This window comes from Clinocottus analis, unplaced genomic scaffold (assembly GCF_023055335.1).
Source record: "Clinocottus analis isolate CAN_PGR_092001 unplaced genomic scaffold, fCliAna1.0.p SCAF_14, whole genome shotgun sequence".
Lineage (NCBI taxonomy): Eukaryota > Metazoa > Chordata > Actinopteri > Perciformes > Cottidae > Clinocottus > Clinocottus analis.
This window is the reverse complement of record NW_027175865.1, coordinates 10206192-10232680: the sequence shown is the minus strand read 5'-3', so window position 1 is coordinate 10232680 and position 26489 is coordinate 10206192. Positions and strand designations below refer to the sequence as shown.

Here is a 26489-nt window from a genome sequence, read left to right as displayed (position 1 = left end):
AGAAAAAACTTTAACTAACATTTGCTAAATTAATGAATCCTTATTGATATGCTTTGTTTTCCATCAAAGTTACACTGACTGCATCTTAACTTCTCTCCTTCCTCTTTAAAGCACTCAACGTGTGCATGCATGCAGCTTCTTTTCTATTGAACCTCTAATGGTTCCTTATCTTCTTTTGCGTACTCTGTGGATGGAGTTTAATTTGCTCTCAATCTGCCATTTTAATTATCTGTGTTTTAATAAAGCATCTTCTGGTTTGTATGTGGCATTAGCTGCGGTGCTGCAGACACATCAGAAAGAGGGAGAAAGCTGATGAAAGACATGGAAAGAGAAAAAGGCAGACAGAAAAATATCAGAAAAAAACAGAATTTCAGAAATATCTAAAGTGTATATAATGACGACATCCTAGCAATACAGTTTGCATGACTCGTCAGCACCGATTAAGTGCTGGACAGACCAATGCTGCCATCTCTAGTGTATGGCAAAAAATGCCTAATACAAACTGGTTTAAGCTTCTCAAATTTAACTAATTTAGGCTTTTCTCTTGTTTCGTACCATTGTTAAGTTAACTGAATACTGTTATTTGGTTTGTCCATTTTTCACGATGACATTTCAAAAGATCAAAACATGAATCAATTATAAACAAATTAAAAAGAGTGATTGATAGTCAAACTAAATTACAAGTTGAAGTCCTAGTTTTTTCATGTCCTCAACAAACTCTAAAAAGGTCATGGTACCTAGACACATGCTTTCTAATGTTGGGAGGTCTCCTGTGTCTTTTCACTAGCGGCCTGATTTCACTGCAGTTACGTCGTGCCTGTGCTCTGGAGTGCAAGCACAAGACTACATTGGCTGTTGAATGCAGTAACAAAGTCCATGTTTGGTATGTCTGGTAACAGAGTCTCAGAAAAAGAAAGAGGGAGGAAGAAGTCCTTCTATGTGCACACTTGGCATGGTGGACACTCGGGTACATGCTCAGCTTTGAGCTGAATGTGGCATAATTGAACCTTCCACTTTCAACACTTTACTAAGTGTTGTGATGTGTGTGTCTCTCTCACTCACTCACTCACTCACTCACTCACACACTCACACACTCACACACACACACACACACACACACACACACACACACTCCCTTGAAAAGCAAGAAAACCTTGTGGTTATGAAAGAAAACCTATCAAAACATACTCTGGAGGTGCAATCATCATGATTAGCAATGTGTGTCATTAGAAATACAGAAAAATATGTTCACGTCTTCCCTTCTCCTTCCATCCTCTCTCGTTTTATTTTGTATTATTCTGGTCCTGGGTCCCTCCATGGAAGCCAGGTATCTATTTATGGACTGTACCAATGACATAAATGACAGGGGGAGGGGAGCCAGCGAATCATAAAATGAGGAAGGATTATATAGCAGAATGATCTCCATTTAGAGAAATGTGTCCTTTGTCTCGGTCTGTTGTTCCTTTCTCTCGAACTGGTGAAGACTCCAATGACGACAATGGTATCTAAAGCCAGTATGTGTGTTTTAATGGCAGGACCCCTAAATAACAAAAATAAATGCTGTGATTAGAGAGTGGATGAGTCAGTCTTGTAAGTGGAAGGGTTCCTCCTACAAAGTCGCTTTTAACCAGACAACTCCGTCCACGCTGGCATCTGTGGTACGTCGTCTAGATCGTCTGTGTCCAGAAAAAGAGACTTGAAGACTAAACTCAGAGGCCGCCTGCCATGCCGCCTACCTATGTGATATATTTACCTCTTACCTCAGCAGCAAGCGAAGAAGAAACAAACTGCCACACAAAATCAGCAGCAGAGGGGTGGACACTCAGCTACTGTCACAGGATGTAGTTGTATTTAAAATGTGGATTTGAATTGACAATGTAAACATTTATTATTCAAATTTGTTTTAGCCAGCCAAAGTTAGCAATTATTTTCACCAACTACTGGTACATTACAAGATCACATCATGAAATTGTTAAATTTGATTCACAAACGTACGAAACAATAAATAAACTAATATTTCAATTTGTATATCCTAGCAGCAACAATGACAAAAACCTGGAATAACATCCATATATCAGGCACACAATACATTTTATTAAACACCAATGAAAATAATAATGATTTATTCTGAAACATTTACATCGCAAGATGTACAGCGAAGCCAACTGCAGAAAATGCTGTCTTTCAGGCGTCTATGGGCTGAAGACATAATGCAGACTACAGACAGCAAACTAATTGCCCTGATAGGACACTATGGAGCGTAATTATGTTATTAGGCTGATGTTTTTCTTCCGTTTTGGTCTGGCTAACTCAAAGTTATTGTGGAATAAAATATCATGACAGAAATCAATATACGCCAAGGAGAGCACACAACAAAAAGAGGTGGTGAGCGTCTTCTTTGCAGCTCAACCTCACTAATCAGCACAAACATGCATGAATAAACCAGGGTTATGGACAAACTCAATCCAATGAAGTAATGAGCGAGAGGCAGTGAAGAGAGATGATAGAGCAGAGATCAATGGATAAATCAATAGAGGTAGAGATGTGCATGTATAGAGAAATGTGGGATAAAAGCAATGTATGGCAACCCAAGGGATTAATAACTTAAAAAGGAGTGAGGCAGTAGGACCAATAAAAGAGGAGAGTTTGTTAGGTTTTAATTGTTGCTGCCCCAGACAACCATACAGGCTCTGCGATACGCAGAAGCTAAAGGAAGACACCTCTCTGCGATCCAAACAGGCTCAAAAACAGATCTTACCCACGTGTTTAGTAGCCTTGCTGTGACTTACTGAGCTTTTCCACCAATGCAAAGCCCTGATTCAGCCAACTATTTGCCAAGCAGTGAGAATGTGTCACGCATTGCACAAGTGTGTATGTGAAAATGTGTTTACTCAATGTCTGGTTTGACAAAACCTGTGAACTAGCTAAAGTTGACAGCTCATTCTCTCTGAATTTACACCAACGTATTAAATCATCTAACACACAAACACACATTGCTGGCGGTCTAAATGAGCTTATTTTTGAATCCTCCTTACAAAGACTTCTTCCAACACAAACAGGTCTCCTTTGAGTTTACATTCTTAATCTGTGTTGTAAGGGAGGTTGTGTGTCCTGACAAAGTTACAAAACACAACGTACAGTACTCATACAAAACCAACAGCCAAAATCAAAACACAATGTCTTCTGGTGCTCAGTAATAAAGTTAGAACATACCTGTCTAGGAAAGCTAGTGGAGAACTGAAGCAATTCCAAGTGAGAATGAATTAGGGCCACACACACACACACACACACACACACACACACACACACACACACACACACACACACACACACACACACACACACACACACACACACACACACACACACACACACACACACACACACACACACACACACACACACACACACACACACACACACACACACACACCACTCCCTGCTGATTACCTCATTTCCTATTACACATAGGCCTATGCTTTGGAACCTTCTTTTTTCAGGACCAATAAGAGTGAAGGCTTGAATAGAGGGAAGAAAGGAAGTAGAGAGAAAGACAAAGTGGGTGGTTTTTGAGAGTGACAAAGCTGCCCCAGCTGCTTTTTCCTGTAGTACAAGGTGCAGGCCACAGAAACTACTGGTTAGGCTGATAATGACAACGAAACTCACATTATCTTCAATGAATGGGGGCAAAGAGTAAAAATAATCAAATGAACCTAAACTAGCTAATGTATCTTCCATTGACTCAACTCTTGTACAAACACACCTAATCCATAAATAACTTGTTTAACTGCACTAACCAATGTGAGAACCAGGAACTAAAGAAACATGACTCCTCCCAAAATCTACAAACTAGGTCAACTGTATAACAAGCTGGACCAGTGAAAGCTGGCTTTGACTTGAATAGGAGCAAAAGATACAAGTGAACTATTCTTTGTGACATGATTCTTTGAGTTGTGGAGAGTCAAGTGGAGATGCTGGCAGAGGTATATAACCGTAGTCATGAAGGGCAGAGTCTCCAACATGCCCCAAGCTCACCGCTTCACCTGAATGCTTGTTCAGACTTGTTAATTAAAAACCAGTTTAAACATGTTTTACTCCTAAGTCTGCAGCATTTGGGTCCCTCTTCAGTTCATATCACATATTTTGTATGTGGCTAGAAGGAATTCTCTTTTAGCAGCCTACGCTATTTTTTCTGTTGCTTCCAAGCCAGTGATGCATCTTCGTCTCTTATATCACCCCTTCAACTCCTGGTCTTCTTGGGGCAATTGAGCCTGAAGAGACCAATGATTAACATCACTGATATTTCAATTTTAATGCTCTATTTTAATTTATTTTTCTCTCCAATGGTCTTAATTTTTTCTGCAACAATTAGATAAGTCTGTAGTAATCTAGTAATGCTTAGCACTTTTGGTTCAGATAATTAGCTTGACGTTTTATGGAGCGTAAAGTAGACTTAATCTACTGGTATATATGCTTACAAATATATATGTTTGCTGTAAAAAAAATAAACTTTGATTTGACCGATATTGTACTTGAATTGGGTAAAGAATTAAATAAAAAGGCTTACGAAAGTTTCCATTTCTCATATTAACAGGATATTTCATAAAACCGCAGGCATGGGTGACTTTAGCTAGCTGTGATGCTTGATGACAACAGAACCTGTATAATCTTCTTGCTTTATAACCTGCCGGGCTTCACTGTCAAAAAGCATTAAGAGGCCTAGTACACCAGCAGCCATGGATGCCACACATCAACAAGCCAGCACATACTTTTAAAGCATGCACACACACACACACACACATTCACATCCTAATGACACCACTTTAACCATCACCCACTCAACAAACTTGTCTATTGGTAAACAAGAAGCCTCTCCATGATGACAACGGCAAAGACAAACACACACATTTGTGGAAAGCAGAGACAACCTATAAATTAAGGCGCAAACAGTATCTTAATTAAACAGTATCTGGCACACCACCAGAGACCTTGTGAAGGACAAACATGGTAAAACGACATTTTTTCAACTTTTGACAGCCTGTACAGGACCTATTTTCATCCGGCAGGTTAGCCGTGTGGTTCTGCGGCAAAGCTGGTACCCATCATACAGGAAACCCTTTAACTCGGGTGGGTGGTACAGAGAAAAGATGCATCACATGACTATCTATTATCTATTAGGACAATCTAATTATCTATCATCACCAATCTGCAGTAATTTATTTGCTCCTGCAAAACCAGTGTAAACACAAAGACACACATAATGAAACAAGTAATCATAATATCATAGACCACGGGCATTGGTCTCTCTCTCAAATTTGCGCACACACATTTGGAGGAAGTATTTTAACAAGGAAAGAGAGAGCCTCACTCACACACACACACACACACACACACACACACACACACACACACACACACACACACACACACACACACACACACACGCACACACACCTTTAAATAAATATGATCAAATCAGGTACAAAGTCTGCACCTAAGACTAATGTTACTTAATCGACTATGATAGCAAAATGGGTGCATTAGAAAGCTCGTTTGCTAAACACATTGGGGGAACCTGACGGCTGTTTTTGTTACACAATATCTCGCAAATTCCAGTAGTAACTATTGTTCCCGAGCGCTGCTAGCCTGCTAGTTTCTACAATGACAACTGGTAACAGCTTGCCTTTAACAAAACAACAACGAGAAATTCTGTCTCAGAGCAACGTCTGGCCAATGCCAAACGTTAGTCTTCCCAGCAAGACTAGTCCGTGCGTTTGTTCACCAGCATCAGGCTGAGAATGTAAAGTAATCCTCCGCCGTCAAACACTCGCTGTCTCGACTTGCTGAATGACTTCGAGCTGTCACCATGGTTGCTTCAAGATTAGCTCGTTAGCTAGCTCGGCTAAGGCGCGACACCAAGTAAAATGGGGGAAGTTGCCGTTACTTACGGGCATGCTATCGGTCGACTTCCTGGTATCGCTGTCCTCGATCGTTCCGACAGGATGAGTAAACTGCTATCACTTCGCCTACTCCATAAATCTCCTAAATAATTCATCAACATCAGCTCCTTCCATCTTCATTACTTTCTCCACTCAGACAACCTTAGACGAGGCTCCACGGAGAGAAAGGCATCTGAGCCAATGAGTGAGCAGTATGTTATCTGACTGCCACGCCCCCCGAAAGCAGCATCCAATCAGTCTGGACTCTCCTGTTTGTTAATCATTTCCACGACACCGGTAGGTTGTCGCTGTCAGTCATTGCTCTTTGACAGCAGTTATTTACCAGAGATGCTTAAGAATCACATAAATAAGTAATACATTAGTTGTTTTATGATTGCATTGTGAGAATAATTGATCATAGAGCAGCAAAACAAATGCAGTTTAATGGTTATTAGTCAGTAATGGCTTTTTGTCGCACAAACAAGAAATCAAAGTCATGAAGGACATAATGAATCGAGATTTCCTTTATTAAACATGCTAAACAAATATTTAAATGTGGTCAATTTACTTGTTTTATTTCCCAAACTTCTCTATCAAGAGATGCATTCTCAGATTTTGATCCCTGCATCTCATGCACTCGAGGTCACATTAATCTGTAAAGTTTAAGGCAAAATCAGGATGTTGAATAAATAATTCATGACCACTTGACCATGACCCTTTGGAACAATGGATTTTCCTAAATGAATTATCAAATGGCATATGACCATGTGTTTGTTTGCTTTCACAATTATAGCAGATGGAAAGCTGTGGTTTTTAATCAGCTAATAAATTCATGGACGTTGTGGATAACAATCAGAAAATCTGCTCCCTCCGAATGTTAAAATAGCAAAACACTACATGCACAACAAACCTGCAGTCCAATTACCATTGCTGCTTTCAGAGACTGCATCCTTATTTCTATTGCATTACAGAATAAATTAAAGCAATTTTTTATTGTGGCAAAGTGTCTAATCAGATATCAAATTCTTCAAAATGGTAATACATTCATTATGTTAATACCTGATTCTGTACCTTAGGGAATCTTTTTTAATGTAGTGTGATTTCTGAGAAATAAAATACATCTGAGGAATATGAACATAAAGGCAACTGCTAGAATCGTCAAGTAAGTCTGCAATGCCCCCTACTGTTAGCTGGTAACATTACACTCATCCAGGAAAATACTGTCTTTACAAGTGTTAAAGTGAATATCTGCTATATGTATTAGAAAATGAACAAAACATTCAAAACAAAGACATAATTGAGGATATTATTATGATACAAGAGGCTATAATGGCTGGCAAAGCAGAGTACACTGGACAGATTTATATGACATTCTGTGTGTGCATAATTGTGTATGTGAATATCTTAATCCTGTGTATTGTAGTTGGTAGATTGAAATAGAGAATATAATATGTGCATATACTACAGATAAGCCCCTGCCATCTCTGCAGCCTCAGTGAGGACTTCCCCGGCCCGTTGTTTGTATTCCAGCGACAACTTCTTCGCCCTCCTCACTTCTTGGAGGTTCTCTTCCAGGTTTTCCTTCAGTCTTCCTTGCTCCTGGTAAGTCACTGCAGCCCTTTTCACCTGTTCAGCCATTTCATCCTTGCTCCGGAGCAGCCAGCCAATTAACTCTTGAAGTGTGGTACCCTTTGAGACGGTGGCTTTGGCACCCTCAGAAATGCCCCTCATTTCATCCTGAGCCAATTGCAGGTGTGGAGGCAGAGGTTCCTCCTTACCTTCACCCACAGGAACCACATTAAGGGTGAAGTCATAGCCCTTAATCTTAAGGGAGACAATATAACTGGTCTCTGGAAGTAGAGAGACAGATGGAGATTGAAACAGACCAACCAAGAAAAATGAAGTAAGGAAACCTGCCAGCACATTGCCTCCATGGAGCTCTCACTTACCATGCTCATCTCTGATTGTCCCCACACTTTCGGCTAAAGACAAAGTATTATTGTGGTGACACCCACAGCTTTGACGCAGGTTGCTGATATGTCGGACCATGGCCTCATAGCCCTCGTGCTGTTCGTTAAAGGTCTCGGCCATGTCAGAAAACCTCTGGTCTAACTCTGGCACACACATTCGCCTCATTACCAGCCTGCCGATCCGCTTCACTGTCTGTGCATCTTGGGGGTAGAGAAAAGGATCACACAACAGGCACAAACCCAGGCACACATGAATAAACACATGTAGTTTAAATTCATACATTTAAAGAGGTTATATACCACTGTGTGCTGGCTGGGTCTGCCTGGCTGATCCAGCTCCAACCAGGTCAGATGGTCTGGGGTGCAGCAGAGGCTGCCTCTGAAAAATAATAACAGAGTTGTTTGTTATTGTTTTAAATGGCACTTTGACACAAATAACTAACAAGGCTTGTGACATAAGTAATAAGAGTGTCATAAACATGTATTTCAAGCGTGTCACATACTTTCTATGGATAACTTGTATAATTATTAAAGGTTCTAGCGCTGCATTGTCTTTGTGACAAAACAACCCAATAATAGTGATTTTTAGATGACCTTTTCTTGTCTAGTGAGAGAAAACGAAACGTACTTTTCTGTGACAGCCGTCATGTCATAAACACATTTAGTCCTCACCATTCTTAGAACTGGACTCATATAATCTCACAGCAGTAACGCAGTGATCAAGTGGCTCGTCCTTGAATAGAGCGCATTACTATTTACATGTAGGTAACAAACACATACCTCGGTGGCTGAGTTTTCCTCCGAGAAGCAGCAACAGCAGAGAAAACGGGGCATTTTTCTGCAGCTCTCTTTCTTTCAATTTACTTTCAGGTCAATTATTTCTGACAATGCATCTGTGGTCCACACATTCCCAATGACGTCAACGTCACGAGACTATAAAACCTTTCTTCCTGGTTATGTTTTCTGGTTTAATGAGCAGACATGAATTTAACAGACAGGTTTTACAGGTGCCACGAGGTAAACACAACTCTGCTGTTGCCATGAGGTGTATCGCTGTCTTTGTCTTTCAATGACTATACACAACCTAAAAGTCGCTATTCAAATAGATAAAATAACTTGAATGGTGTTTTTTTGTTTGTTTTCAATACCAAAACGATTCACTACAGATCTAATAGTAGCTTTAAAAATCAGTTCCGCAATCCCGCAGGTTAATTTTTTATTTATCGCACCTGCCGGTAGAGTGCGCGCGCGAGTATCTTCAACCAAAGGAAAGACTATAGAAGAAGAAGAAAACGGAGCTAAAGACAGCAGCTTACAAAATGCACGACGCTCAACCGTTTTATCACTGTAGAAAGTTTATCTTTATGATTTTATTTTGTATTTTCTTCCTGCGAGTTGCCAAGGAGAAGCTGCTGTAAAACTGGCGTTTTTTTAGTTTATTAAATCCTAATAAGCTGCTTGCTGCTAGCAAAAAAACTGTCAGTGGCTGAGTGACAACAAAGAGGCTGCAGCTGCACACATCTGGCAGAGGCGCTGAAAGTGTTTATATTGAACTGAACAGATTTCATTAATCAGGCTGACATGACGGGGGTGGCCTCTCCAGAGAAGGCGGCAAGCACCAAGAAGAAGAGCGAGAGGAAGTGTGCCATCAAAGAGGAGTTCAGACAGCTGTCGAGCATCATGGGAGTCATGAACAACCTGAGGAAACAGGTGAGTGAGTGAGTGTGTGTTGGTAACAGAGCTCGAAATTAGGCCTTTTCTTTAAGTGTGTGGCCCTGCTTGTCATTATACTGTGTGCGTGTGTGTTTTTTTTCTTCTTCAGGGTACTCTCTGTGATGTCACACTGAAGGTTCAGGGGAAAACCTTTCCTGCCCACAGAGTAGTGTTGGCTGCTGCCAGCCACTTCTTCAGCCTCATGTTCACCAGTAAGTGTGGACACAAAAGCACTATTGACAGGACAGACAAACTTGATATTTTGTACAATAAGTCCAGGTGGACCACAGTAGTAAAATCATTTCCTCACTGCTATATGGGGATTCCTGATATATAACAATACGTTGGGATGTCACAGTATAAAACATATGCAGTGTTTTACAAACTATTGCAGAGCATGAGAGGAATATAATGTCTTGCCTCATAATGTTTCTTTTTTTTCTATGAACTCTATCTTTTGCCTCACCTCCAGCCAGAATGATGGAGTCTATGTCCCACGAGGTGGAGCTCAGGAGTGCCGAGCCTGAGATCATTGAGCTGTTGATTGAATTTATCTACACAGCTCGGTAAGAATCTTGGCTAAAAGTAGAGCCTGAAAAAAGGAAATATATAACTGTGGTGTACTTACTTACAAAAGCTGCTAATCTTCACTGAATAGACACAATCTATTTTTACTTACTTTCACCTGATTTCATCATAAATACCTCTTAAATGATAAAGAGTGTGTGTGTGTGTGTGTGTGTGTGTGTGTGTGTGTGTGTGTGTGTGTGTCAGGATTTCGGTGAACAGCAGTAACGTCCAGTCGTTGCTGGATGCAGCCAACCAGTACCAGATTGAGCCTGTTAAGAAGATGTGTGTAGAGTTCCTCAAAGGACAAATTGATGCAACAAACTGCCTTGGTAAGAACCTAATCAAGGTCAAATAATATCTTATTTGCTTTTTCCCCCAAACTTTGTGAAACCCTTTGAATCTTAAGTTACCAGCATCAAATATATCAACTAATACATACTGCTGAAGGAAGGCCAAACTAAAATCCCAACTAAGTTAAGCTGGTACTTGTATGTATAAGTAAGAGCTTTTTTTTCCCGTCAAATTAGGTTTTTGTTTTGGATCACAATTTGTAATTCGTTAGATTGACCAATCCTTCCTGTAATCCTGCAGGTATTTCCTCCCTGGCAGACTGTATGGACTGTCCTGAGCTGAAGGCGGCAGCAGAGGACTTCTTCGAGCTGCACTTCACTGAAGTCTACAAACTGGATGAATTCCTGCAACTAAATGTTTCACAGCTCACACACCTACTGCACCACGACAAACTCACCGTCCGTGCTGAGGCCCAGGTAAACACAAACACAACACTTTTATGCTCTGATTTTAAAGAATATGCTAAAGAAAACCATGTCTAAGGTGTTTATAAAAACTAACTGTTGGTACTGTTGTTAGTGGCGAGTTCAGGGCAAAATAATAAGCCCTTACAAAGTTTTGGTAAAATATTATGTGCAAGTGATATAAAATACTTAAATTCCCAAATAGATAGGTTTTCCTCTCATTAGGACAAAAAAACAAACTTCAATCTGTATGCTCCAACATGCTTTGTTGTTGGGTTTGTGTTTAGATTTATGACGCAGCAGTGCGCTGGCTGAAGTACGATGTGTGTAACAGACAGCAGTACATGGTGGAGGTGTTGGGGTGCGTTCGCTTTCCTCTGGTCTCCAAAACCTTCCTTTCCAAGACGGTGCAGGCTGAGCCCCTCATTCAGGACAACCCACAGTGTCTCAAGATGGTCATCAGTGAGTAGGAGGAGACGCGCACACCAACCGACAAATCCTTATTTACAAATGGATGTAATAAACGCACACGGGACATGTAATAAACATATAGTGTTTTAGGACACGTAGTAAACACAATGTGCCCTAAAATGTAAAAGACAGCCTCGGCGTGAGCCCTTAACAGCAAATAAAAACATCCGGTTCGTCACATCAAGCTGGTGGTGAAGTTCCGACTGAGGTTGAGACCGAGATCTGCAACGGTCATAATAAGGAAACGGTTGACATTGTCTGCTATATGTAAAATGTTTCATTACTCTGAATCCAAACATTATATGCTATTACAGTAGTGACAGATTCAAATTTAATTTTTTTGTATTAAGGGTGAATTTCAAGGTTTTGGTAGAGCTCTCCCAGATTTATAACAAATGAGCTGCCACCACAAATTGTGTTAAATCTCATAAATGAAATCCCCAACCTTAATTTATGTCTCTATTTGTATATAAATTTGACTTGCATAGTCTCATTGCGTCGGCTCTGATATATGAAAGAAAGTTTTGATGGAAAGGCATAGTGCAAACATAGACATGAGCATGCACACACAACAAAAACCGAACAACCTGTGCTTTTGTACCAGGTGGTATGCGCTACCACCTGCTGTCCCTGGAGGATCGGGAGGATATGGGTGAGAACAGCCGACCGCGACGCAAGAAACACGACTACCGCATCGCTCTGTTTGGAGGCTCCCAGCCTCAGTCCTGCCGCTACTTTAACCCTAAGGTACTGGGCTTGAGTCAGTAAATGCTGTCTAGATATCTATACATATGTATATACACTCTCATTTAATATTAAAGTGTGGAACTTCTGAACTCTAATGTTGGGTGTTAGTTAAACGGATTACAGCTCTTGGTTTATATGGCAAAGTCTATTAACATAAAAATATTAGCCAGGGTTTAAATCTGGCTTTCTATGCAGGACTCCACCTGGACAGACATCCGCTGCCCCTTCGAGAAGCGCCGAGACGCCACAGCCGTCTTCTGGGACAATGTGGTCTACATCCTCGGTGGCTCACAGCTCTTCCCCATCAAGCGCATGGACTGCTACAACGTACTGAAGGACAGCTGGTACTCCAAGCTGGGTCCTCCCACGCCTCGCGATAGCCTTGCTGCCTGCCCTGCCCAGGGCAAGATTTACACATCTGGGGGCTCGGAAGTGGGTGAGCACAAAGAGGTGGAAGGGGTGAACTCGGGATCTGGGGTTGGGGATGTTCCCGTGTTATCTGAGTGGGTCAGTAGACAGTAGATGTTGATGATTCTTATAGGCCAAAGAGACATTACCCTTCTGAAAGCATTTAATTGTGGCGTTGTGCACTGTACTTGTGTGTCTGCAGGAAGCTCTGCCCTCGACCTTTTCGAATGCTATGACACAAGAACAGAGTCTTGGCAGGTGAAAACCAGCATGCTGATGGCTCGCTGCAGCCACGGCTCAGTGGAGGCCAACGGCCTCATCTACGTCTGCGGAGGCACGGTGGGCAACAATGTGTCTGGCAGGGTCCTAAACAACTGTGAGGTTTACGACCCCAACACTCAAAAGTGAGTCACACATACAGTTTAGAACTATACAACCCAAATGATGATGTGGTATTTCTTTTTAGTCACTGGTTTGTGTACAGTGTTTATGAATGGGATAATGAAGAGGAATATTTTTGGAAACTTGCCCTATTACTTGATAACGACAGCAGAAACTGCAAGAATAATGTGAAGAAGCCTTTTTTATTTACTGTCTGTTTATCATATCAGTTTTGTTTGGGGGAAACCATGCATTGTCAAAATGTCCCAGGAAAGAGGATTCATAGCTAAAACAGCTAATAGAGAAATAGAGGATAAATTCATTATTGCTTTAAATGTATTTTTTATTTTATTTTAGCAAATGGTTTTCAAAATGTGAAAGCTTTTCAGACCAGGAGGTCAAATTTCTCCACAAAAGGAGAAATAAAGGTCAAAACTGGAATTTTAAAGTTTTATGAAAACAACTTATAATATGCACATTCACACAGAAGTGGTAAATCACCTTGCACTGCTACTGCTGTTGTCTTCCCTCAATACCTTCCTTGTCCCTGTCTCTATGTCCACCTTCCTGTCCTCAGATGGAGGGAGTTGTCTGGGATGAAAGAGGCAAGGAAGAACCATGGGCTGGTGGTGGTCAACAGCAGAATCTACGCTGTTGGAGGGCAGGGAGCTCTGGGTACAAAGACATGTTATTACTAAAATAGTCTTGTAATAATACTATTCAACATAGTAGCTGTAGCATATGTGGCATCAGTATGATATTGTTTTCTGGTGGGTTTTTTTCTTCTCTAGGTGGACTTGACTCTGTAGAATACTATGACATTGCCAGTAATGAGTGGCGTGCTGCATCGGCGATGCCGTGGCGAGGTGTAACGGTGAAGTGTGCAGCAGTCGGTGAGGTCATCTATGTACTGGCGGGTTTTCAAGGTGTGGGGAGACTCGGACACGTCATGGAGTACCACATTGAAACTGACAAGTCAGTGTATGAATTAAATATTACTAAAATCAAACAAATTAGACAATCATAAAATAAGACATTTAATGAATTTATAGGCACACTGGGAATCTGTTAAATTAAATAATAGCTTGTTTAAAACCTTTATTCTAATTACCTTACAACTAATAAAAGTTCTCAATTTCATGCTGCCTCTCAATCTGTTTTCTTCTGTGTTCAGGTGGGTGACTTGCAGCAAGGTGCGAGCATTTCCTGTCACAAGCTGCCTGATCTGTGTGGTCGACACGTGCGGCGTCAACGAAGACGAAGACATGGACCTCATAGACTCTCAGTCGCACGCTGCAGCCACTGCCTCTGCACCGACACCTGCACCTACCACAACCTCAGCACCCTCATAATGTTACGTGGCTAATGAAGAAAGTACTGTTACAGAGTGTAGATATACTGCATTTATGAATAATTAAAGCTAGGTTATGTTGTGTTTATATTTAATGAGAAAACTGACTCCATAGAGAATAAGTGGACATGTTTTGGTTCATTTGGTTACAAGTAAAACAAGCTTAATGTGATGAATGAAAATGTGTCTAAGTTTGATTTATATTTTTTTTATTATAGAAAGATGAGTAAATAAGAGTACCAAATTCACGAGTAAGAAAGGCATCTGCGATTAAAGACGATTTCATAAATTGTTCATTAAGATGACATAAGCTGCCATACAACTTTCAGAGGATGATAAAATAAGACACCTCTACATTTACTGTTGAAGGTTTGTGTTGACTTAAATTAATCAAAATTTCAGGTAAAAAAACATGCATTAAATACAGTGACAATGAGTTAAAATATAGCTAGATTTTGCTAAGGGAAAACTGATCTGATTTGTTCCTTGATATGTTGGCATCACTTGATTTAAGACAGGAATAGAAGTTTTCATTAATGGGTAAATATTTTTTGATGAAGCTTAAATTAGTGGTCAACATTAAGTGTTGTTCTTCACTTGTGAAGTTACTATTTGTAGTATTCCCTGAGTGTGTTTGATAAAACACTGGAATGTCCTCCCTCATTTGGATCCTCCCAACTGCTTCATATCAAACAATTTATTTGTCTGTGCCTCCTCATCACTAGTCAAACTCTTCCTCACTCATCAGGAGAGTAAACCTATTGTTGATATCCTCAGTCCTCCTGCCCCCTCTTTCAACCCCCCCTCTTCCTCTTCCACCTCTTCCTCTCCTTCCTCGGCCTCCACCTCTCTTTCCCCTCCCTGCTGCCGAAGAGGAAGGATGGGTCTTAGAGCTGCAATTCCTCACAGTCTCCAGCAGGGATGAGTAGAGCGGTCCAGACATGGAAACCCCGAGGAGGGATTCAGCAGCTCGGCCTCCTTTCAGATACTTGAGGAGGCCATGCACTAACGTACCGCTGTACAACCTGAAACACACACACAGAGATAGAGAGGAAGGTTAACAAATAAAAACTTAATTTTGTTTCCACTTAACCATAGCATCTGCAGATAATTTTAGATTAGAAAAACTAAAACAGCAATTAGATAATGTTGCCATGGGCTTGTGAGAAATTGTGATGGACATTCTTTCCTAAAATCAGATTCAGAATCTGCTTAATTAGAAATAGATGACCAAAAGTTGAATCAATAACAAAAGAATTCAGTTCCTGAAGCTCTAGTTCTCAGTTATATTATCTCTGTGCCTTACCATGACAAGTGGGGTTCAGGCAGCGGCCGCAGCAACAGCTGATTGAGACAAAGTGCACTCCAAAGGCAGGCCTGCCATTGGCTGAAACTGTGAATCCCTCCGACATCTAAGCCCCGTCGCTCCCCTGGCCTCACACGTTGATGATCCAGCCCTGCCCACACGTTGCGCTCCGCAGCCCAGTCTAGGACGATACACAGCAGCGACATTGTCATTATCGAGAGACAAAGTGTTTGTGACCTTGTGAAGTAATACAAAAGACACAGCACAACTCACCGGTATGTTTGTAGTAGGTAGTTTCCGTCTGGTTGCCCCAGGAAAGCTCTCCGTAAACCATGCCCAGCACCAAAGCCTGGAGCTGGGGCTGTGAAGGTGGTGGTTTGGCCTCTCGCAGCCAGAAGGCTGTCACCGCTACAGCCAGCCTCAGGTGGAGAGGAACAGCAGCCAGGGTGGACTCCTTCAATCCCAAGACTTCTAACAGAACACCGAGACGAACTTCCACAGGAGCCTGAATAAAATTATGGGACAGCACTGAGAAAGGTAAATAAATCAGATAATTAATTGCCTTTAAAAACTACTAAACATACTTTTTGTTATCATACCTGGTCCAGTGTACTGAGAAGTAGCGGGGTTTTGAGCGGATGTGCCACAACATTGTTTTTCTTAATGTTCAAATCCATGCGATCGTACTCCTCCACACACAACGAGGCGCTGTAGCCCTGGGCCGCTACTGTTGCTGCACCTGCTCGTTCAATTCTAAATCCTGAACTAACACCCTGCTGTGTGGGTGAAATAATAACCTGACCCCTACCTCCACCTCCCCGCCCCCTTCCCCCTCTCCTATCTCTCATACCTTGGCTGATGTTTTCTTGTGCCCTCATATCCTGTGCCGAGACATCTTGGCCTCTCTGCAGTAATATCCAATAAATAGCCCGACGTATGGCGCTGGCACTAAAATGGCTGCTGGCCAGCCTGCTGTTCTCCACCTGCGGGATGAGCAGGACCCTGTGCATGACCAGAGCATCTACCGCCAAGGGAGCCAATAGTCCCTGAGCTGCAGCCAGCGACAGGCACCCTGGCAGCCAAGATGTCTGGCCTTTAGGAGCTGCCTTACCTTCAGAGAACCATTGAGCCAGAGCGCTTTGAGCGGTGATGTGGTACTCCTGCATACCTGCCCACAGCTGGGAACTAAGCCCATCCTTCTGTCCTCTCTTGCCTCCAATACCTCCACCTTCCTCACCCATAAGTCTGCTCACTTCCTCCAGTGCGTCTGCCGGATATTTAAAAGAGGACAGCCAAAGGAGGAAGCCCTCAATGCGGGAAATGGGTGCTCTACCTTTGCCACCACTTCTCCCTATTCCACTCACACCTAACAGATCTTGAATTTGGTCAGCATCTTTTGGAGTGCTATAATCGTTACCAGCCAGCACAGCACATAAGGGTAGCAACTCCTTGTTCATGCTGCCAAACCGTCGACAAAGCTCGTTAGTGGTGTAGCAACGAGCCGAGATGTAGCGGTGAGAGGCTTTACCGTTGAGGTTGGTCCACTGGAAAAAATTGAGGGGCAGGTAACCACCTAAGAAGACAAGGCACATAAACAAAATGTAAAACAACAGTGTGGCCTCAACTTCATTAAAAAGGCAGATTTGGTTCTGTCGCTATCCATACCTGGCAGGTCAAAGATATAAAAGTCACTGTCATTGGTCAGAACTGGACAGTTCCACTGACGAGCCAAACATGCAATTTCCAAGTCAGCCTCCGCTGGACACTGGACCAGTGGGACTCCTCTCTGGATGAGGATCTGAATGAAAACAGCTCTTGTGAGAAGGGGGAGAACAGAGCCATTGCGGCCATGGGAAAGACTGTCTGCCTCCCTTATCTTGGACTGCAGACGTTGACGCAGAGTGGAAAACTTCTTGTCACTTGGGTCAGTCCCTGACAACCACAAAGACAGAACAGACAATGTTGATCCACGTGTAACAAACGTGAGCAAACAGCTTTTGTTTAATCCAAACAATTTATTTAAAGAACTGCATTGACTAAAAACTCTGACACAATTGTATCATTTACACATGTAATAATACATGCATAGAAACACAAACGTCATAAATTGTGAGAAGTTGAGTTTCCTAAAATTAAGGATCTGATAGTAAGTTGCAATTCAACAGCATTCTCACCTCCATCCAGGACCACATAGGGCTGGATGTTACAGGCCGCCAACGCAGACAAGAACTGGGTGAGCAAGCTAGCGAAAGCATCATAGTCCCCTCCATGCTGCTGGTCCAAGCTGTGGTTAAAGTAGAGGCGGAAAAACAGACTGCAGCCATCAATAACCAGGCGACTGTCCCTGAACTTCACATCTTGGAGTAAGTTTCTGTTCCCCTCCACAAAGGTGGTCAGACCGTGGACACCCATAGAATCTCAGGACCTGGGAAAATATGTGAGGATAAATGAGTAAAGTTATACATAGTATGGTTGGCTTATGAATGTTTGCAGTCTGCGGCTTTGCTGATATACATATACAACTACATATACAAGTATAGAATGTGACGGAAAAGAATCAGAATTCGCTTTGTATTTACTGACACATTGTGTCTGTTTTTTGGAAAGTTACGTCTAAACGGAAATTACTGCAACAACATTCACAGCGCATTGTAAGTATGTTTTCACACAGTTATTTAATAGGTAGCTTGGAATTAGTGTGTGTAAATATAAGCACGGGTCTGCTTACCGAGGTTTTACTTTTGTTTACATGCCTTCCGTGTTGTTATTTCCTTGTAAAGATATTTTTCAAAATAAAAGTCGTGGTTTGCAGCAAATACATGTATTCCACATAGAGACAGGTCGTGGCGTTTTAAAAAAAATACTACTGAATCAAAACCGCTCACGATTAAATAATAAAACTGTTGAAAATTAAAAATAGTTAGACACTAAAAAAGAAAAAACCCTTATTGCGACAATACCGCTGCTTCTCGCGAGAGAAAGCGAGAATGCGAAAGCTAGCGAGCGCGCTAGCCAGTTTTGTTCTCCTGTTTGAGATTAATCTCGTTTAATTATGGCTACATCGTCCGGAGGAATAAACCTCGGCATACCCGGGACAAGCCACACCAGCTCCGGAACATCCGCACATCGGAAAAAAGACAGCAGCCCGTCCGCTAGGTTCTGGGAGAGTCCGGATACTTTAGCCCAGCTGGAGGTGGTGCGACAGTGGATCGGGAAGCACTACAAAAAGGTAGTTCGCTGGTTACGAAGCTAGCTAACCAGCTAGCCGCCCCCTGTTAGCAAGTCCAATGGCTCAGACTGTAAACAAACGTCTCATGCTGGATAACTTTACGTTTACACTGACCAGTGAGATTAATGTGATCAAGTTAACGACTGCTGTATTTAAAAAATACAAATAAAAATGCACACAAAAAATGAAGTGCATAGTAACCTAGAGGTAAACCAGTAAGGTTAGAAAGACCACTGTTAAACTGGGTAGACTATCGGTGCATGCATTGGGTTAGAGGTTGCCCAACAATATCATTCTCTTCACATGTCCCTTAGTACGTGCTGGTGGACGCTCCGTCGTGTCAGGCTCTGGCTGCAGTGACCCTGCAGCTTCTCCAGTTCCAGGAGGATGCTTTCGGCAGACAGGCGACCAGTCCTGCTCTTACCAAACTGCCCGTGAGTCCGTCTCTCAGTGTCTTTACGATTGTTACAGCTCACGCCGAGTATTCTGAATTTACAAGATCGAGTCTCCAACTTCTATGATTCATGCTGATTTTGGGCTAATTTTTTTATACCGGGTTTGAGATCCCTGCTTGTATAATTGACAGCCAATATAAATGCAGTACAGCAATCATTCTGCGTCTATGCAATTATGTTTTTTAAATTGTTTTTAATGTTTCTTAGTTGCTTTCTGGAGCTACGCAAAACATTATTTAATTACATGTTGTACTGTATGGGATTTGATTGATTTTCAGTCTGGACATAATTAGAATGAGGAAGGATAAAAAAAAATACCACACATTTCAAAGGGTCTTTCGATGGTGGCCCCAGATAGAAAGGAAAAGATGATAGGAAATCTGACAATATGGGTAACAAACAAACCAAACTATTGATTTTATTTCTTTTTTTCTACAGGCACAGTGCTTCCTGGACCTGCGGCCAGGGGGTGGACTCTGCCACATTCTTGGCACTGCCTACAAGTTTAAAGCAGAGCAAGGCTGGTGAGTTGCGTGTCCCTGAAGCTTTTAATATATTCAGTCGTGTCCTTCATGTTAACACTCTTTCACTCACTCTTCTTTCCTTCTACAGGCGGAGGTTTGACTTGCAGAATCCATCAAGAACTGAAAGAAATGTTGAGATGTTTGGTGCTATTGAAAGAGCCCTGATCCAGGTGACATAGACACACTTGACAATACACACACACACACACACACACACACACACACACACACACACACACACACACACACACACATCACATATCACATAAAGGCATCAGCCTACCAGGGACACACATCTGATGAACTACTTGTGATTTGTGCATCTACAGAACAACTGCCTGTCACTGCCTGTGGTATACGTGGACTCTACACTGGATCAGGAGTTGGCTAGTAGACTTACGAATATTATCACCAAACACCAGGTAAAGTGCTGCAGAAGAGAATTAAAGATGTTTGACAGAGTGATGAAAGAGAACATGTTTATACATTGACATATACTGAGAGAGAAGCGGGATTATGAAACTCGGTGTAGCTCGAACAATATAGTTCAATATCAGTGCTAAAGGTTTGTCTTCCCACAGGGAACTCTCACTGAGGACCGCACGCTCGCCAGTCACCACATCTACTCCAAACTTGCTTCTACAGAGGAAGGTCTGTTACAGTTTGTGCATCTAAGCATGTTCTCTCTTTAAATACGTGGTTTGTATTTTACTTAATGTATTTTCTTATATCCATCTGCTTTCAGATGATTGGATGCGTCCTGTAATGCGGAAAGACAAACATGTCTTGGTACACTGGGGCATGCACCCTGACAGGTGATGCAAAATCACACATGCACGCACACGCACACTCACACACACTCACACACGCAATGCTTACCCATTGTTTCAATTGTCACTTCTCCACAGTTATGACAGTTGGCTGTCCTCAAGCGATGTTGAAAGAGAGGTTGAAGAGCCACCACATTCAGAAAAGCCGTGGCGGGTCAGTACAACAGCACACATACAGAAACCTGATGCTTTACCACTCTACTTAGTTGCACACTATGGATTCCTGCTGTATTTATTATATCAAGCTATACATCAATATTTTAGCTATGAATGAGATTACATTGAGGTTAATACAACAATTTGGCATAAGTGTACAGAGCTGTATTTATCTGTACTTCGCTCACAGTTTGTAATAGAACGGTTAGCAGAGACACAGTTTCAGATCTGATCTGGTGTGTGTTCATTTTGGACACTTGATGACAGACACTAGCATGCACCACATTAAAATTTGTTTTGTGTGTGTGTCTGGGTGTGGTGTGGTGTGTGCGGGGCGCGCTTCAGGTCCATGCTGGCTGGGTTCTGGACACAGATGTTTTCAACGAGTGGATGAACGAAGAAGACTATTGTGTGGATGAGAGGAATGTACCAATCATTTTCCGTCAGAGAATTCACCTCAAAGACGACCAGGTTTGTACGAAGCTGTAGGTGGTCGAAAGGCATCAGAAAGTAAAAGGTGTTGTCAATTATTTTCCTGGAGAAAAATTGAGACAACAAGCATACTTTAATTTTCAGATAAGCCTTCTATTTACCATCTATATTCACCATCTATTTCTACCTTCGGTTGCAGGACTCCAAATCCACCCCCTCCAAAAAGAGAAGACGCTCCCCTTCTCCTCCCTCCTCTGAAGGCAGAAAGAAAGGAAAGAAGGGGTAAGAAACAAGTGTTTCAACCAAACTGGAGGGTATACTTTTGGTTTAACATTTCAGGGTTAGGTCTCGGCATTGAACTTTGTCTGTTTGCACAGGAGAAGGCGCGGACAACAGGGGGAAGATCCAGAAGAGGACTTGACCAAAGACATGGAGGACCCTACCCCTGTTCCCAACATGGAGGAGGTTGTAATACCCAAGAATGGTAAAAGACTGTGATTAGAAAATTAGTCAAATAAAAGTATTCAGGAAAGTAGCCATTTGTCTCTAAACTATTTCTTATGTTATCGTAGTCAACCTGAAGAAGGACAGTGAGAATACTCCTGTCAAAGGAGGGACTATGACTGACCTGGGTAGGTTAAATGTTATAGCTAATGTTTAAGGAGAAATGTAGCATGAGTAAATGTTTCCTTCAGTCTAAAACATTAAAGGTAACCAAATACGGTTGCATTTTTGTTTGTGGGAATGCACATTGAGTTTTCTCTCTCTGTCACTTTTCCTTTTTTTAGATGAACTGGAGGATGATTTCCCAGGAAGGGTAAATATTATGTATTTTATCTCAATCAAATGTTTTTAAATGCAGCAGGGCAGTGATTCAAAGAGAAAAGTTTTATTTAATGTACTCTCTGTCTATGTGTGTGTATAGGATGATGACGAAGGCAGAGGGGAGATTCCTCGCCTGACAGAGGGAGAGGACAACATCACAGAACAAACCCATCATATCATAATACCAAGCTACACGTCTTGGTTCAATTACAACAGGTAAAGTGACACACTCACAGATGCACACACAGATAGTGACATTGAGAATTACTCCAAACTTAGCTTTTTTCAGTAAATCCCAACTTTATAACCTAACCCTCAAAAACCTCTGCCTCCACCTATTCCAGAATTCATGCAATAGAGAAACGTGCATTGCCTGAATTCTTCAATGGAAAGAATAAGTCCAAATCACCAGAAATGTGAGTACTGCAGATATTCAGACTTTACTTTCCAAGTCTTATTAGGGGATGGAGATGGCTTCACAAAACACATGGTATTTCTTGTGCACTGCAGCTTCCTGGCATACCGTAACTTCATGATAGACACATACCGGCTCAACCCCCAGGAATACCTAAGTTCAACGTCCTGCAGACGCAACCTCACTGGAGACGTCTGCGCTGTCATTAGGTAACACTTAGTGTGTGGGCGTTTGCTACCATGCATTCTGCATTCATGCATCTGCTAAATTAACTGTGGCATGTGGGTGTACTGAAATACAAATGTGTTACCAAATTAAATCTGTTCATGTTGTTCAAGAAAATGTGTTATGTGGTATACTTAATTTGTTTTAAAAGCAGATTTTCTTTTTTTATTGCAGCATGACACATGCTGATTTTGTTGTGGTGTTTACATTTTGTCATCTGTGGGGCAGCTGCAACGTATAGAAGAAAGAACAATATTCTTTGTTTCCAGGGTTCATGCATTTTTGGAGCAGTGGGGTTTGATTAACTACCAGGTGGATGCAGAAAGCAGGCCCCTCCCCATGGGACCCCCACCCACCCCTCATTTCAACGTGCTGGCCGACACACCGTCCGGGCTGGCCCCCCTACAACACAAACCACTGCAGGTAAAACACACACAGAGCACATGACAACAGCTCTAACCGGATGTATCTGAAACACACATTTGAATCATCTGAAACGCCTCGTGATAAACTCTGCCTCTTACTCTCGTAGGTGTCGGCCTCGCAGCACATGTTATTTTTCCCAGAGAAGAGCAAAGAGAAGCCTTCGGAATGCCAGAACTTTGGTCTGCGCTCCGACATCTACACCAAGAAACACCCTAAGGTCTCACACACAATTACGTTTTTTTTCCCAATGTTTTTATTTTAAAGCCCAATCTTGTTTCGTACACGTATCTAATTTTACATTTGGTTGTTGACATTTATTTAACTTAAAACTGTTTCTGTAATAAAGTGTCTAAAAAGCTGTTTTTTTAGACACTATTATTGAATTATTGAACAAATGTTTTCCTGACCTCTGCCTCAGACTAAAGGTACAAATGCAGGAAGGGAATGGACAGAGCAAGAGACACTTTTGCTATTAGAGGTAAGACAATAACTTTGGCTTTCTAAAATAGCTTACAATACACATGATTTATTTGTCTATTTTGGATTCATGAGAATCATTTACCTGAATGTTTGCATCTTGTTCTCACACTTGCCTGCTCCTCTGTCTTTCCTTGTTGTCTCTCTCAGGCCTTAGAGGTCTACAGAGACGACTGGAACAAAGTATCCGAGCATGTTGGCTCCAGAACACAGGATGAGTGTATCCTCCACTTCCTTCGTCTGCCAATAGAAGACCCTTATCTAGAAGACTCTTCGGCCTCCCTTGGCCCACTGGCATACCAGCCTGTGCCTTTCAGTCAATCAGAGAACCCCGTCATGAGCACTGTGGCCTTCCTGGCATCCGTGGTGGACCCACGAGTGGCTTCATCCGCAGCTAAGGCTGCACTGGGTGAGAGGACAGAAGGAGGAGTGTTGATTCGAGTGAAGTCTACATTATGGTACGGCTGTAAGATGGTACACTGTTGTGATTTTACATTTTTTTGTCTACAGAGGAGTTTTCAAAAGTACAGGAGGAGTCAATGGTTAAAGTCTCTGAAACGTCCAACCAGCCGGAGAAAACAGGTAACATTGTAATACATACATATGCACATAATCATCCGAATAAATCTATTTCTTCATGCTGTCTACATTGCATCTCTTATGCTGCCTTTCAGAGTCGATGGATGCAGAGATAATTGAAACAAACTCCATCTCCCATCAGGTGAAACAGCAATAAGAGCTCAGAGAGAGTTTCACTGTGTCTGCTGGTGTTGTTTGTGGCTTACCTTGAGTGTGTGTACATCTGTATATGTTTCAGGTCTCTTTAATGGCAGATGGGCTCACGGTGGAACCCATTCAGGCCAAAGTAGAGGGAGAACTAGTTAAAAGGGAAAATGTCGAAAATATACTTGCAGAGGAGAGAGATGGTATGCAAAAAAATGTACAGTATGTATTTGTGTGAATGTCCATGTATGTCTATAATAAATAAATGATCTCTTCGAACCAGAAAGGGGAGATGACGACGAAAGTGTCGGACGGGGAGATGTGGATGAGGCAAGAGTGATGGAGCTGGATCTGGTGGAGGGCAGAGTCGCCACGGCAGCAGCAGCTGCTCTGGCCTCAGCTGCAACAAAGGCCAAGGTAACGATCACCCTTTAAAATAGACGATCACAGAGAGGTAAATGGAAGAAATGGTTGTAATTGGTTGGTTCTCAATAGTTTCAAACACTTTTCAGTTGTTATTTCAGGTAAGACAGGCACCATCTTGGAAATTGATTATCTCAAAGATGTCATACTTATGCAGGTCTCAAATGTAAATAAATGGCAAACAAATAAAAGTTTGAGTTTGAGTCTAAATTTGTGGTTCAGTGTGTCTTGCCCAGTCTTTCTACACAAAGCCATATTAGAGTTAAGTCAGTAAATGTTCCACAACCTTGTAGCTAATGATTCATTTGGTAGTTTTATTTCATTTAGTCTCTTCATTTATTTTCTACATCCCTTCTTGCCACGCTCTGTCTCACCCAATTTATTCTAAACTTCTCTCACCTCTTATCTTTTCCTCTTCTTCCTCAGTGTTTTCCTTATTTTATCTTTAACTCTATTTTTTTCAGTTCCTACTGTTCATTGGTCACGTTCACTTATCACCTAATTCCTCATTCATTTACGGCGTTGGGTTTCTTCTAACTGTCTCCATCTTTCCCTCATGTGTTTGCAGCACTTGGCCGCAGTAGAAGAGAGGAAGGTAAAGTCCCTGGTGGCTCTGCTGGTGGAGACACAGATGAAGAAGCTGGAGATCAAACTGAGGCACTTTGAGGAGCTGGAGACCATCATGGACCGTGAGAAAGAGGCTGTGAGTGAACATAAATATCTGCTGTGGCCCAAACCAACTTTAAACTTGGAAAACATGAACTGTCTGAAGCTCCAACGGCACATTTTTCACATCTATTTGTTTATTTGTTTGTATCTAAAAGCAATAAAACGTGTCTAGAAACCAGCCCGTATATGTGTGTGTGTTTGTGTGTCTTGCAGCTAGAGCAGCAGCGGCAGCAGCTCCTGACAGAGCGACAGACGTTCCACACTGAGCAGCTGAAACAGGCAGAGATTAAGGTTCGCCAGCAGAGGGAGCAGCAGGGGCAGCCGGGATTCACGATGCAGCATTCAGGTCTGTCAAACACCCGCTCTGAAAAAGTCTAACGCTTTTAGGACAATAAAACATATCCGGTGTGTTATTTTTCTATCTGTTAAATGAGTGTTTGTTTCAACGCTTAACATCTGGGGTTCTGTCATTACACTACAGCCTTACCTACTCCTACAGGCCAGCCCATGTCCAACCGGATGATGCCTGCTGGCGGAAACGCCCAGGTGATGGCCCCTCGACACCCCGGAGCTCCTAATGGCATGTGTGAGTATTCCTTACAGTTGCAATAGCTTCAAAGAGTTTTTTGTGCAACTTTTAAGCATAGTCAGACTCTGTAGGTGTGATGACACTATCTTCTTCTGTTTCGGTCACAGACCCATCCTCGCAGCCTGAGGGGATAGCACCAGCGCAGCCGGGTCCTCCGGCAGCCACTCACAGCTAAACTGACCAGAAAACAAGATGCACACACACACGCACACACACACCAGTCCTCCTTCAACTGAAAATACACGTATAACAATGTAACATTGGCCAATGTGATCAGGAACAATTGTCGCGAATTTGAACTTTGTAACTCTTCAGTACTAGTCAAATGTTTATAGGAACACAAGCACATAGACGCAGTTAATATGTATTTGGTAACGGCTCAGTCTGTCTTATATCTGTGAAATATTCGTGCTCTGACGTCAGAGTTGAAAAATCTGAGGATTGAACTCAGCTCATTAAAGTTGTTTTACATGAAACTGA

At 42.0% G+C, this 26489-nt stretch overlaps 4 protein-coding genes across 13 annotated transcripts in view; 2 read left to right on the top strand and 2 right to left on the bottom strand.

The window, feature by feature from the left end:
• The window catches only part of hycc1 (hyccin PI4KA lipid kinase complex subunit 1), an 18584-nt gene extending 12472 nt beyond the window's left edge, over positions 1-6112 (bottom strand). For all 4 annotated transcript variants that reach the window (XM_068575909.1, XM_068575912.1, XM_068575910.1 and 1 more), the window contains exon 1: positions 5949-6112. The gene's annotated coding sequence lies outside the window, so the exon portion shown is untranslated. The remainder of the gene's footprint in view (positions 1-5948) is intronic.
• Positions 6098-14487, top strand: klhl7 (kelch-like family member 7). Of its 5 annotated transcripts, XM_068575904.1 has the most exons (14): positions 6098-6236; positions 7407-7541; positions 9485-9619; positions 9732-9834; positions 10095-10188; positions 10397-10521; positions 10784-10959; positions 11235-11409; positions 12023-12165; positions 12361-12601; positions 12776-12977; positions 13532-13629; positions 13746-13929; positions 14129-14487. In XM_068575904.1, the coding sequence occupies exons 3-14, from the start codon at positions 9491-9493 to the stop codon at positions 14304-14306; spliced, it is 1848 nt and encodes a 615-aa protein (XP_068432005.1). In that variant the 5' UTR covers positions 6098-6236; positions 7407-7541; positions 9485-9490; the 3' UTR covers positions 14307-14487. The 5 variants fall into 5 exon arrangements, with proteins under 5 accessions (XP_068432005.1, XP_068432006.1, XP_068432004.1 ...); XM_068575905.1 differs by lacking the exons at positions 6098-6236; positions 7407-7541 and adding an exon at positions 7744-7842; XM_068575903.1 differs by lacking the exons at positions 6098-6236; positions 7407-7541 and having other exon boundaries at positions 9204-9619.
• On the bottom strand, positions 13438-19267 carry aste1b (asteroid homolog 1b). Of its 3 annotated transcripts, none has more exons than XM_068575900.1 (7): positions 18340-19267; positions 17786-18036; positions 17277-17543; positions 16211-17184; positions 15885-16116; positions 15612-15792; positions 13438-15330 (listed from the first exon to the last, which is right to left on the bottom strand). In XM_068575900.1, exons 2-7 carry the CDS (start codon positions 18021-18023, stop codon positions 15027-15029), a joined length of 2196 nt encoding a protein of 731 aa, XP_068432001.1. In that variant the 5' UTR covers positions 18024-18036; positions 18340-19267; the 3' UTR covers positions 13438-15026. The 3 variants fall into 3 exon arrangements, with proteins under 3 accessions (XP_068432001.1, XP_068432002.1, XP_068432003.1); XM_068575901.1 differs by having other exon boundaries at positions 18701-19267; XM_068575902.1 differs by having other exon boundaries at positions 17786-17895; positions 18701-19267.
• Positions 18575-26489, top strand: smarcc1b (SWI/SNF related, matrix associated, actin dependent regulator of chromatin, subfamily c, member 1b). The gene is made up of 28 exons (XM_068575899.1): positions 18575-18840; positions 19155-19274; positions 19734-19819; positions 19908-19989; positions 20149-20241; positions 20401-20470; positions 20565-20634; positions 20728-20803; positions 21151-21276; positions 21437-21519; positions 21615-21721; positions 21810-21869; positions 22026-22054; positions 22163-22278; positions 22407-22478; positions 22573-22686; positions 22972-23125; positions 23235-23345; positions 23547-23606; positions 23756-24014; positions 24116-24187; positions 24280-24326; positions 24423-24531; positions 24612-24745; positions 25320-25454; positions 25634-25766; positions 25902-26006; positions 26117-26489. The coding sequence occupies exons 1-28, from the start codon at positions 18664-18666 to the stop codon at positions 26182-26184; spliced, it is 2868 nt and encodes a 955-aa protein (XP_068432000.1). The 5' UTR covers positions 18575-18663; the 3' UTR covers positions 26185-26489.